Raw genomic sequence first — 12833 nt, 5'->3', positions numbered from 1 at the left:
CAGGCCTGTGCCCATCACACCTCTGCATACACTGTGCTGCGCCACTATGGCTTGAGGGAGGCGGGGAGAACGCAGGGAAAGGGATTTTCCACAGATTCCTATGTCCAGCCAAAAGTCCAGCATTTGCACCTTCACCCCCCCAGTCCTGTGCAGCACCCTCCGGCTGGGGCTGTTGGTTTTGCCTCAGGCTGCCACGTGCTGCCATCGCTTGGGCTGAGTTTCACAAGGGGACCTCCCAGGTTGTGCAGCTCTCCTCTCTGATCTCAGGCAGCCAGAGACACACAAGAGCTTCTTTATCTTCTTCAGCTGAAGAGATTTTTCAGTCCGGGAATGTAATGAGTAAGTGGGCCGTGTCAGTCGGTTGAGACAGAAGTTGTAAAAATTCTGAATAAACAATGTATCACTGGTCTGCCCGCTCTCTTGTCCTTTAAAGCACGAAGATTGAGAACTCTGAACCTCTCAAAAGCTGTACGTGCGTGTGCGCCTTTTGCTCTTAAAAAAATGTCAGCTGGGAATAAAATGCAGAGATCTTCTCAGCATTGGGTCACCACCTCGATACTGAGTCAGAAACTTTAACACCAGCTTTCTTACAGGGGAAATTCCTTCCTTGGAATATAGCAAGTTTAGGAAAGTTGGAATTCAAGTCCAAGTATCATGGCCCAGGCTTATCCAAGTTACCTGCTGAGGCTGTATCCATAGGTTTAATCCCTGTTATTGCTAGAGTACCATTGCTGCTTTTAGAGAGAATACTCAAGATGCTGCAAGCTGCAACAAAGCAACCCCCTCCTCTTTCCCCCTTTTTTAAGTGTAAATGGCCATCAGCACAAGTTAGGCAGAGACTTAGTGGCTTCCTTAGCAAGACAAAAGCAGCAGTGGTTCCCCTAACTGTACTCATTAAAATATATTTTCCTTCTACTCTTGGCCCTGAAGGATCATCTCAGCTTACGAGAACTAAGCTTCTGTCTATCTGATTATTAAATCATTTCTAAAGCAGATGGGAAACTACACTGGTTTAAACAGCTAGGCTGAGACTGCATGGCTAAAAATAGTATAGCAGACTCCTTTTAATTAGCAAGATGATCAAATATGACAGAAGAGAGAGATGTGGATGTATGGATTTGTGTGCATGTGTGTCTTTAAGTTATTACTTCAGTACCTGGTATTATTTATAACATATATGATACATGATGTCTGATTTTTATGATGCCATTTATCTTCACCTGGGAGAGGAGACAGGCTAACTCTGCTTTCATAATGTCAATCTTTGCTCTACTCAAAAGGAAAACTATAGTGAGATAAACCTGCCACCATGTGCACTGCCATCATTTTTAAAATTAGGTGGATTAGTAAGCGCTCCGATGCAGTGGACTGTCAGACCTGCAACTCCCTGTGATTGACCCTTTCCCAGGACTCCCACGGAGAGCATGGAAGAGCCCACCTAGCTTTACACTTGCGATTTCAGGAGCCTGGCATAGGGCTGATGGGGTCAGGGACTGTTGTCTATCCTACCGCTGTGCTGCCCACATATTTTTGAGGACTCTTCAAAACCGATCAGGGGAGAAAATAAATCTGTTGCCCCCCTGCTTGCAATGTGTGCCTTGCAGCAATCTGGTCTATCATGTGGACATGGCCCTTTGCTGTTCACCAGATGACTGATGACCGTGATGCTTGGTCCTGGGACCACACAGCTGCTGGCCAGGCTGTGGTGGTGGGCTGTCATGGAATGCACGCTGATGCTGCAGCTGTAGACTTCAGGCAGGTAAGCTGAGGAGACTGAGGATGTCTGGCATGTTGGGTGCTGGCTCAGACAGATGTCCCTTTGATCCAAGGGGAACCCAGACAGGGAGGCACTGCAAACTATGCCCTTCACTACAGGAGGACCTGAGCAGCGGTGGGCACAACTCCCTTCTTGGCCATTGCACAAAGGTATTGTGCCAATACTTTGAAAGGACCTGAAAGTAAAAGGTAAACTATCACCACAGTGTCCTGCTTAATGTGGACCAGATAGCGCCTGGCTTCCAGAGCGATTTGGTGCAAAACCACGGTGCGTTCATCAATTGTGAGCTGCCTTCTCCTGGTCAAAAGTACCAAGCCAAGGAAGATGAGGCAGGGGGTCTTGTAGGAATTGAAGAGTAGTAAAAAAAAAAACACCCCAGAATCTGCAAAATCCTGTTCTTTCTTATTCCTCATTGATTGCCTTGAAGGTGAAAAGCCTCTGGCTGGCCACCAGGGCTCCACAGTGCCTTTCTAAAGGATGTTAAATGGTCTGGGGTTAATCTGTGACTGACATGAGCAGGAGCCCTGTGGGTAAGGTGACTTCCACTTGCTCCAAGTCTGCACTGCCAAAGCCAAGCTGTATACTTTTCCACCCAGTTCAGGAGAGCAATTCAGAAGCACTGAAAGATTTTTCTGGAGAGGGGTTTAACCCAAGTAAGAGACAAAATGCCTGCAACATAGTTTGCAGTTTGTCAGCAAAGCTTTACTGTTTCTTTTTCTGAAGTGTTTCATTTTCCCCCTGTCTTTCTCAAACAAGAGATGGTGAGATTCAAGCAACTAGAACAGGCAAACCTAGAGGGTCCGTTTTTTCACTAAAGTGAAGACTCGCTGGTCTGGCTACAAAGCGGTCTTCTCTGGTATGGAAAGCAGCCCTGTAAGTACAGCATCAGGAGCAAGGAAGGGGTCATGAACCTCCACACCTCCACGCTCCTGCTCTGGCTCTATGCCACATACACTGTTAGTGGAACCAAGTTCCCCAAATTTGAGTACAGCAATGCAAAAGGAAACCATAGCATCATTAGATGTATGTTTTCTTTATGATGCTTATCACAGCTGAAAGTTACAGCCAATTTAATCAATAGTAACTGCTTTATTTGAAGGAACAATGAGCTAAAAATTATCCAGGGGAGGTTCTCAATAGGCCTGAAGTGCCAGAGTACTACAGGAAACAATAGCTGATTGATACTGGGAGAGAATTTGCTCCATATTTTAAATCACATTTTAGATATTCTTATGACCTTACTAATAATCATGATGATGCAGAAAGAACAAACACAGCCAGGCCACTTTATTCCCCACTGTGTCTTTGAGCTATTCCTTGGCTAATTATTTTCCTGATGTTTTTGCTAAATGACTTATGTCTTCAGTCAACTTGTGTTCTTGAAGTTCATATTTATACCTTGAAATTCAAGTGCAATTTACCTTAGAATTTTCATTTTTATCCAAAACCAAAGTTCTGGAGTTCTGTCCCAAGTTCTGCATTACCTTTCCACTTCCCACAACTCTGGCTGGGCTTCCCAGTCAGTGTGGAGGCTGCGGGGCACATCTGGCTGGGCAGCACCCGCCAGGCTGGCTCAGACCCCCAGAGCTGCCCCAGCAGGCAGCACATCTGCTGAAGTGCCCCGCACCGTGAGGTGTGTGGCCTGGAGCACATGCTGCAGTGGTAAGGCCAAGCCTTCAAGGACCTCAACTCAGTAATCTCCCAAAATGCTGGGTCACATGCCACAGCCAAATCTGAAAATTTCCCCAGCGCCTACTGCATCCTCCCAGCGCCAAACAGAGCAGCGCAGTCTGGAGGTGGCCCTGGTCTGCTGACAGTTTATAGTCCAGGCTTCCAGCCTGGAAGCCACGACTTCATCTCAGCAATGGCTCCTAAGGCAAATAAACTTCTAGCCGTGGTTGTTTTGGATGTTCCTCTTACAGCCATTACTGGAAATGTGACCTCATATTATTTGCTTTACAAAACAGGCTTAGGGCTCTGCCATGAAGAGAGCAGAGCACTGGGGCTCTGTTCCAGCCAAACCTTAAGCATATGCTTAACTTCAGCATGCTTGTGCAGGGTCAGCTTGAGTAAGTGATCCTGTAATGAGCAATCACTAAAGCACAGTGGAGGTCTGGGAATGAGGGCTGCTATATTGCTCCACTCTTACACAGTTGGGGAACTGCAGTGCCTTTTGGAGAACTGGAGCATGCAGAATTAACTTCATCTTAATTTAGTCCCCTGAGTATGCCGTAAAGTTACCACTTTGGTAATGCTGTCTTCTGAGGACATTATGATGTGTCAACATAGCGACTGTTTTCTCATCTGATGGTAGTGACAAAATGCCATAATGCAAAGTATAAAAAATCCAGACCCTTTCTAGTTCTGGTAGCTACCATGCCATCAGAGGATGACATTTTATATCTGCATTATGAAAAATGAAAGAAAATGTTTACAGTACACTAGCCATTAAGACAAGAATGAACTGAAGTGCTGACCAATCTACAACAATTTTCTTTACAGGTACTTCCATTATAATTCTACCATTCCCAACTAAGCTTGTCAAGTTACTCTTCAAATCAATTGCAGGAGAAAAATCCGCCCTTGTCTGTGTTACTATAAACCCAGCCAATCTAGTAAAGTGAGAGTTACTCTTCTATGTATTTGGCAAATCTGCGACCAGAATTTACCACTTGGTGTAAATATTTCTGCATAGTTTGTTTTTTTTTTAAAAAAAAATCTTGCCTATTCCTTTTTCTGGCAGAATCTTAGAAAGTAGTAAATATGCAGATGGGCACAGTGATATATTTTGTATCAACATATTTTAAATGTGTGCATATGCATTAGCTATATAAATACATTCCCCAGGAAGTCTGCCAGTGGATATACTGCAAAGCTCTGCATGTTACATTTGGGTTTGCTCGTGCAGCAGCATGGCAGCATCAGAAAGAACCCCTCTAGGTTTATTTGCTCTACAACAGCTCACACTTACCTGCACGGTTCCCCCTTTTCTATCTGTATGTACAAATGTTTTATCTTTATATGCCATGTGTACATATATAATGTGTATATAAATATACATACATACACACACAAATGCAAGCATATGTACTGTATATACACATAGTCCAATGCCTTAATTATAAAGCTGTTATAAAGCCATAACAAGGTCTTTGAACTTTCTATGAAATATTGTTCCGTACAGTGGTTTCTGTGGGAATAAACCACTTGACGACCCCCTGCTGTCCCAGTATCACCTTATAACTAATGATGGGCGATACATGAAGACCACAGCAGTATGCCAAAACCGTATGACATACCAAGTCAAAGTGTACTCGATACTGAGCAAGACAAGAGTAATTCCCCACTGACCCAGTTGCTGCATCCTCAGCTCCAGCCCTCTCTTTGCTCTGGGTTACCGCATGCACACAGTCTGTCCCACCCTGTGCTGCCCAGTATGCCTGCTCCTCCACCTGCCTTGCAGCACCTGCCCCTGGTCCCATCCCCTCCCCCTGCTCTCCCCTTTCTCTAGAAAATCTGCTGCACACGCAGATCCCTAAAAGCAAGTGGGAGGAGTGGGTCCTGCCCAGGCTCTGGGGTCCTGCCCTGGGGGCTGGAAAGAAGCAGCCCTGGCCAGTGCCCAACACTGCCCTGTGCTGCAGCATCCCTTCACAGCCAGATCAGCTTCCCCCACCTGGAAGGACTGGCTGGAGGCTGAAGACAGGTGAAGGACAAGAAAGCAGAGGACATCTGTCTGCTATCCTTGAGATCCCACCACCCCCTTTATCTAAAAGGTTAAACAGTGTTGTGTTACTTGCTTTACTGTGCTCCTTTTCTGGTATCAGTGTCATGAACAAGTCAAAGGATATCGCCCATCCCTATTTACATAAGCACTGGCAGACAGGGGTACAGAGGAGGAGGCTGCAGTGCTGTGGGTGGATATGTATGTGTATATACATACGGTATCATTAACCATGCACTACATAACCATATGGATACTGTTGCAATGGTGCTATGAGAACCATGCTCTTGTACTCCATTGCGCAAGGAAAAGCCACAACAAATACTGTAGTAGGAACACAACAAAAAGACAACTTTGTGTTTAAATCTAGACAAAAATCCATTTGCTTTTGCAGTGATGATAAGCTAGAATGAGCATTACGGAATTCTGCTTCCTGACCCATCCCCCACCCCGGCTTCTTTAAAGCTACTATTTAGATGAGCTACAGTATTAAAAAGAGAAGCTGCAAAGATGCTATTGCAAAAATAAAGGATGAAATAAAAAGTCAAGCATCCACATTTCTCCCAACTAAAAATGAAGTTCTGAGGAAAGGGAGGAGGGAAAAGAAAAGGAACTTACCATGCTGCGAGTGAACTTTTCTAGAGAAGTTCTACGACCTTGCCCATTCTCTGGCTTAACGCGGAAAAAAGTGGGGAGAAAAACATACAGAAAAAAACCCCTTCAGCTTAAATGCAGTTTTCCAAACCAGCAGCAAAATATAAGGAAGCAGCAAGGGGGAAAAGTTGTAAAAAAATGTAAGAAGCAGAAATCAATGTTTGCAACAGCAAACATAAGAAACCAAAACCCCTTAAAGAATGAGATGCCACTACTTTTACTCTTGGACAATGTCACCTTTTCTCCTGTGAGTTTTTTGAATGGTTCAAACAGGTCTGTGCATTGCTGTTTCTCACAGCTATTGGTATTGATTTCTTGTTCATTGGATTTTCCTTCTGTGGCTGTTTTGAGCTGGGACATCTGATTCTGGTTAACACCTGCCAAACAGCTGATTGGAGGCTCCCATTGCTTGCTTAGAGAGATGAAAAAGACCACAGTAACTTTTACAATATTAAAAAGCATTGTGTGAGCGAGTACAGCGCTGGAGGAAAACCACCACTGAACTCATTGCCAGGGAACCTGCACTACTCTATCTATCCAGAGAGTAGAAGCACATTTCCACTAAGTTTGGCTACATCAAAACACAAGACAGCATACGTATGTCTGTTGAAGGCTACGGAAAGATACAGGCAGATCTGGGGCACAGACACTTTTGTATCTGGAATATCGGACTATTCATATGCAAGAAGACATTCAACTTCACCGCGAGAAGACAAGTGCGTGCATCACGGCTTTACGTATCCCTGAGAAGGGTGCTCACTGCAGCGCTTCGTTTGGCACAAGGGAGATCTAATTGTCACTAACAAGGAAGAACTAAATAGTTTATTGGCATGTTTGCTTGAACATCTAATAGAAAAAGACCTGTTATAGAGAAGAGGAAAAACTCAGTAATATGAAACAAAGCTCACTGCAGTCTGTGGGTACTGCTGATTTTCAGGAGAGAAACTTATTTTAATGGGGTAAGCCAGTGAAATGGAGGTGATAAGTAAAACTGCAGTGAAGTGGATAAGGAGATACATACAAGGGAAAGCCACAGTAATGACGGTGCACGACAATGCACTGGGAACAAGCATTGCACTGGAGGTGCTCAGCAGAGGCGCCTGCCTGCCATATCTTCCACAGATTCAGCTGCAGTAACAACCCCCAGGACAAAGCACCAGTGCAAAAACCAGACAGAGAAGATGTAAGGAAGCCAAAAGCATATCTGATACATTGGATGAGAACTGTGTAGGTGAGTCTAGGCAAAGGCTTTTGATTCTTCTGCATGCTCCTCACAGCTGCCAGAGCTCTCTGATGTCTACAAGGTTGTTTGAAGCATCCCAGGCAGAGATGGGGCTGATTCTCCTTGCTGTGTTGCCAGAGATGAGGCCAAAACATAAGGCCCTTTTAAGACAAGCAATATTCTTTGTCCAGAAGAGTAAAGCAATCTCCCCACTTACAACCATCTGAGGAAGCCAAATCATCAGCCCTGATGTCCCAAAAGTGGTATCAAAAGTGAAAGCTAGAGGCACATTGGTTTAGCCAACACTGAGGATGGAGCCAAGGCCTCAGCGTGTACCAAGCAACAAAGCAGGCTTCCCGGCTGGTCGGGAGGCGAGAACGTACCCACTCCAATGCTCCCCAAAGGAGTGTTTACTCACGGGTTAGTTGCCTCTCCCTGTATGTGAGAGTAAAGGGAAAAGAAATGTCAGCCTCACTCTTCTGCTGAGTATAACAGCAGTGTAAGTGGTCAGAGCATCATAGATCCCCTCCTTGAAGGAGCCTCGGAGGCGCCCCCACACCCCAAGGTAGCAGAGGTGACAGAAGGAGGCTGAAGCCCTGCCATCTTGGTTGAACGCATCATGGCCAGTGGCACTGAGGGCAGCAGTGCACAGCTGGGCAGTGGGTCTCCATGCTGGTCTCCTGCAGCAGCAGCAGCAATACCTACTGGCAGCCAAATTAAAGGCACAATTCCACCCAGGAGAAGAAATACCTAGACAAAAGACAGTGTTCTGCAAGGCTCCCTAGGGGAGCAAGGCACTTGGAGTCTGCAGCATCGCAGCGCTGCGGGCTGGAAAATCAGCATCTGGCCCAACTGCATTTTCAAGTTTGGTGTGCACTCAAGGAAAATGAGAGTGAGCAGCTGAAAACAGGCCACACTGTGGCCCTGCACTGGCCATCAAAATTCAGTGTCTGGTTTTGCTACCAGCAAGGTGATGCTGCTTCCTACCCAGCAGTAAGGCAGGATGGTGGTCTCTAAAGATGATGAGCACTTCGTTGGCATGCCGAGAGCTCTGGTTACACAGGGAGCCACACACAAGGCTGTTCCCCTACAATGGCTGAAGACATGTGTGGGGAAGCAAGCAGGAGAGCACCGACGGTGTCTCACAGAAGTGCCCTGCAAGCACAGGCTGCAGCAACCCTGCACATTTGGCAGGGGGACAGCAGGCTGGTACCAGCTGGTTGTGTGGAAAGCTCATCACCATAGCATCCAGCTCTGAGTCAAAGCATGACATTTTCTAGTAAAATAAAAAGCAGCTGAGGCAGGCTGGCTGTGGAGTGATGAGCCGGCTTGAGCAGTTTTAATGCCAGTGGGCGTGGGTGTTGGCTGCTCGGCTCCAGCTCCTCCTGCCTGCTTGCCTACAGACCGTGTGGCTGGCAGCCTGCTGCAGAGGCAACCACCTGCCTGCATCCCTCCAGCGTGGCGCGGAGGTGTGGGGGCTGCCTTGCACAGCAGAGGAAGGAAATTTTAAAATAAGAAAGTGGGGGGAAAAAAAAAGAAACTGAGTCAGACCCTTCTCAGTCCTGTGAACAGTCCCGGGACCCTGTGCAGGGAGTGTCTGAGAAGGCTATGGACCCCAGAGCCATGCCTGCTGCAGCATCACAGCAGCATCTGCACAAACACACTGAGCGCAAAGGGCAAAGCCAGAGAAACATATGTGCATGCCAGGTCAGGCAGTCCTCCTACGTGTAAAAAAGGGCATCTTTGCCAGTAAATACATGAACAAACCCTACCAGCTAATGTCAAAGGACATGTGCATTTGGATAAAGTATGAAACAACTACCCCCAGTGGAGATTAAAACCTCTCAGCCCAGGTAGGTGCAAAAAAATAGATCTCGCCACTTAGGAGTCATTCACTAATTATTGACTCTCTCCTCCAAATCTTTCTTATTTTCATGATTAATTATTTAGCCAGCCATCCAAATTTTAAGCTCCTTTGTGTAGATTCTGCTGGCCTAGAGCAGTGTGAGTAGAATAAACTTATGAAAACCAGCTGACACTGATTATTAATAATAATTATGAGGAAATTGCTCAGCATCTTTACAACGTTCAAGCCAAGTCCTGCCACTGAAGCAAACCGGTTATGTGTGCCCTGGTGGGACTGAGACAGGGACAGAATCTGCAGGAGGAATCTTCCTGGGCAATATAAAGCAGTTAGAACAGAAGGTCTGGATAAAAGCAATGCTGCAAAAGGTGCATGCTGAAAATGAAGTCTGTCCCTCGTGGCATGAAGCTCCTAGCCATTGCCTTGCTGACACTTTCTGCCAGGGATCTGAAAGAAATAGGAAAATACATCCAAAAGTTTGGTCTTCTGAACTGCAGGCCTGAAAAAATCTCTCCCTCTCTCCTTCTCCTCATCTCAGGATTCATTTTGTTGGCTACTGAATCTTTTTTCGGTATGAGACTTTGGGGCTTGGGGTGGGGTTTTTTGAACTTTAACTTGGTGAAAACCATGTGTTCCAGAGGGAATAGTGTCAGAGGAAAACAAAGGATGATCACTTCCCAGACCCTGGCTCAGGAAAAGTCCAAGAGCACATCCCAGGCTTCTCAGGCAGTCACGTACACCTGTCCAAAGTGAGAAAGCAAAGGGCATGCAGAGTGCTACCACATGGCTGTAACAGTATTTTGCATCTGATTTGTGTCCTTTTGCACAGGACCACAGAGACTCACCCTTCTCTGAACCAGCTGGAGAGGAAAACGATGCTTTAAACCAAGCAAATACGAATCTGCTCTTCGCCTGGTGTGATGGGACTCACTCCTGTGGCTTTGCAGCCTGTCTGCACTGCAGCTGTGGCTGCCTTTCTGGGATGCTTCCCTGCCTGAAGGCAGGGCTGGACAGTGCGAAGCCACCCTGTGCCAGGCTGACATGAATGCTGGCGCCATGACAGCTCAGCTGCCACTTCAGCTAACATGGAGATGCCCACCAACGTCATCGTTTCACCTTGATGGGGAGTAATGGAAAGTGCGTTGAGGTCTTTCCTGTTTCTTTCTCTCCCTTCTCCTCAAAAATAACTAGCAGAGCACACGTCTGGCTGCTGCTTCACCGTTAACAAAGCTCCTGTGCACCCCCACCCCTTTCCATGGCGCACTAACTAATCTATGCTGCTCTTTCCCCAGGGAATAAACCCCTGCTCTGCAGCTAAGTCACCCAGCCCAACTGCCTTCTTGCCTCCAGCAAGGAGGTTTGTCATGGCACTCATTCTAACATGAGGGTCACTGCCATCTAAGAACCTCCAGCCACCATTTTGGCTACCGTGGAAGAGGGCTGGGGGTGGGCAGTGGCGATTACCTGCCAGAATGTGTCTATCAGCAGAAACAGAAGCAGGTTGACACTTGACTGCACAGCACAAGTACGGTGTGTTGCACAGATAGACAAATAAAATACAGTGAGCTGGGTGGGGATCTCAGCACCATCCAGCCCTTCACTGCTGAGCTGGCCGCTTTCAGCAGCCCTGGAACTTCTACCTGCTGCAGGGGGAAAGCTGGGCATGGAGGCACAGAGCTCAAATCGGGCTGGGTGTGCAGCCATTCCTCCTGAGGACAGGGCTCTGCCCTCATCCCTCCTCTTCTCCAGCCTGGCAGGGGAGGAGGACTTTGTGAGAGGCAGGGAGCTACACCCAGCTTTCTCCCTCTGCAGCTCACTGCTTCCAATCACACCCTTGCTGGAGGCCAACCTCATGTTCCCTGCTGAGCACCATGAATCTGCAGGATTGAGGCCAATATGACTGTGGTTATTTGTAATAATGACACTGGGAAGAACTGAGAAAAAAAAATCTAAAATGGATTAACAAAGTATGTATGCCTGGTCTGTATGCAGCCTATGTTCAACTGTCTTGCATCAGTTAGTGGTGTGAACAATATGTTCCTTTTATCCTCCCTGCTCCCCCACATAATGCTGTCATTGCATCTCCGTCCTGACCCATAACGTCTCCCTCCCCTCCATTACTGCACTCCCAGAGCAGGGAGGGGAAGCTCCCACATCTGTGGTTATTGTATGGTGTGGAAAAAATGTAACTCTCCAAACTTACAATATCTTACAAATCTCAAAAATGTCAAGCGTGTTTTGAGGCACTAATCAAGCCTTGCCACCTCTCCACTGTTATATAATAGCAGGTCACTATTATTATTCACATTCAACAGAGAAGAGGATACAAGACAGGCAAAGCTGAACCTTCTTTTCCCCAAGGTCACACAGGAAAGTGGGGGAACCAGGGGAAGCACACGGATCTTGTGGCTCCCAGTCTTGTACTCTAGCCACACAGTCAACCCTTCCCTTTTTCCTGCCCTCTCAGCTTGCCACAGCACAGTGCTGGACAGCAAAAGATCCCAAATGATGTAAACTTATCCACAAAATATTAATGTGTGAATGTGAAGCCATTGAAACGTTAATGTACTTTGTGCAAGCAACTCTTTTAGCTCAAGTCCATTGTGCTGTGCTTCTGACAGAACCTATTTTCAGTAATAAAAGTAAGGCTACGTCATATTGGTGTGGTATACCGGCCACATTAGGATAATGTCTTTGGGGGCACGACATACTCATGCCCCAGAGATAGGTACTCATCAAATCTTGAAACAACTGCAGTGAATTTCTACTCACATCGGTGAATCCAGGACTTGTATGCAGGCTCTAAACCAAATCCTCCATCCACGTAGCTCTGATACGCCACTGGTTTTCTCTTTTCCTTCTCTCTGCTTTCCAGCTATTTAGAGGAATTTTAAAGGGATGCCTCTCAAAGCTGCACCAAAGGTACTAAAGGTTTACCATGTAGCTTGGTGTACAGAAACGTCATGTTCTTTCTGTCAGCATCTCTGTACCTACATTGTTGCTGAAATATTCACTTGCCCGACACAACGCAACATGATTGCAAAGAGCTTTACAGATTCTGGAGAAACATCAACTCCACTCCCACATCGTGTGAAGCTGGTGAACAACACATCTGCACAGATCTACTCCTGACTTTTTTGTGCCTTGCTATGCTCACTTGTGCACCCACAGCTCTTTCTGAAAGAAACTTGATTCTTACTTTCAGGGCTGTGTTAACATGACACCAAAACCTGCTCTTCCAGCATTTGCAGGGGGATGAGGATGTCATGCTGACACATCCAGGGCTTGATCTGACAGCAAACAAGGACTGCAAAAAGAAAAAAACACCTCCGGTTTGAACAGGCTCAGCTGGGAGGAGAAAACTCTCCCGCTTTTAAGCACATAGACCCTCAGGTGTTCAGTGAAGACTTGGGGGCAGATGGAACCATAAGCTGATAGGGATAGGAAGGCAGCACAGCATTTTATGCTTTATACCATCAGAAGACTTTGCCTTTTACCTCTTTCTTTCCCCACAGCCTCATAACTCCAAGTCAGATCTAACCTTTCCAAATGTAAGCAGCACTGGTTTATGCTGTCTAAAACCAGACGTTTTGAA

The 12833-nt window shown here is 46.5% G+C and overlaps 1 protein-coding gene across 9 annotated transcripts in view; it reads right to left on the bottom strand.

Moving 5' to 3' along the window:
• Nucleotides 1-12833, bottom strand: part of RGS6 (regulator of G protein signaling 6) — a gene marked incomplete at its 3' end in the record, with an annotated part of 299068 nt that overhangs the window by 13187 nt on the left and 273048 nt on the right. For 3 of the 9 annotated variants that reach the window (XM_080397630.1, XM_080397629.1, XM_080397631.1), the window contains exon 17: nucleotides 1849-12545. The exons of 1 other annotated variant lie outside the window; for it this stretch is intronic. In XM_080397630.1, the coding sequence (XP_080253756.1) occupies nucleotides 12288-12545 (258 nt within the window). Of the gene's footprint in view, nucleotides 1-1751; nucleotides 12546-12833 lie in introns of those variants that run through there. 5 more of the 9 variants (XM_080397632.1, XM_080397634.1, XM_080397635.1 and 2 more) reach the window with 5 other exon arrangements.

The sequence above is a fragment of the Falco punctatus genome (assembly GCF_963210335.1).
Source record: "Falco punctatus genome assembly, chromosome: 7".
NCBI lineage: Eukaryota > Metazoa > Chordata > Aves > Falconiformes > Falconidae > Falco > Falco punctatus.
Note: the sequence above shows the minus strand (reverse complement) of the source record. Positions and strands in the feature narration are given on the sequence as shown.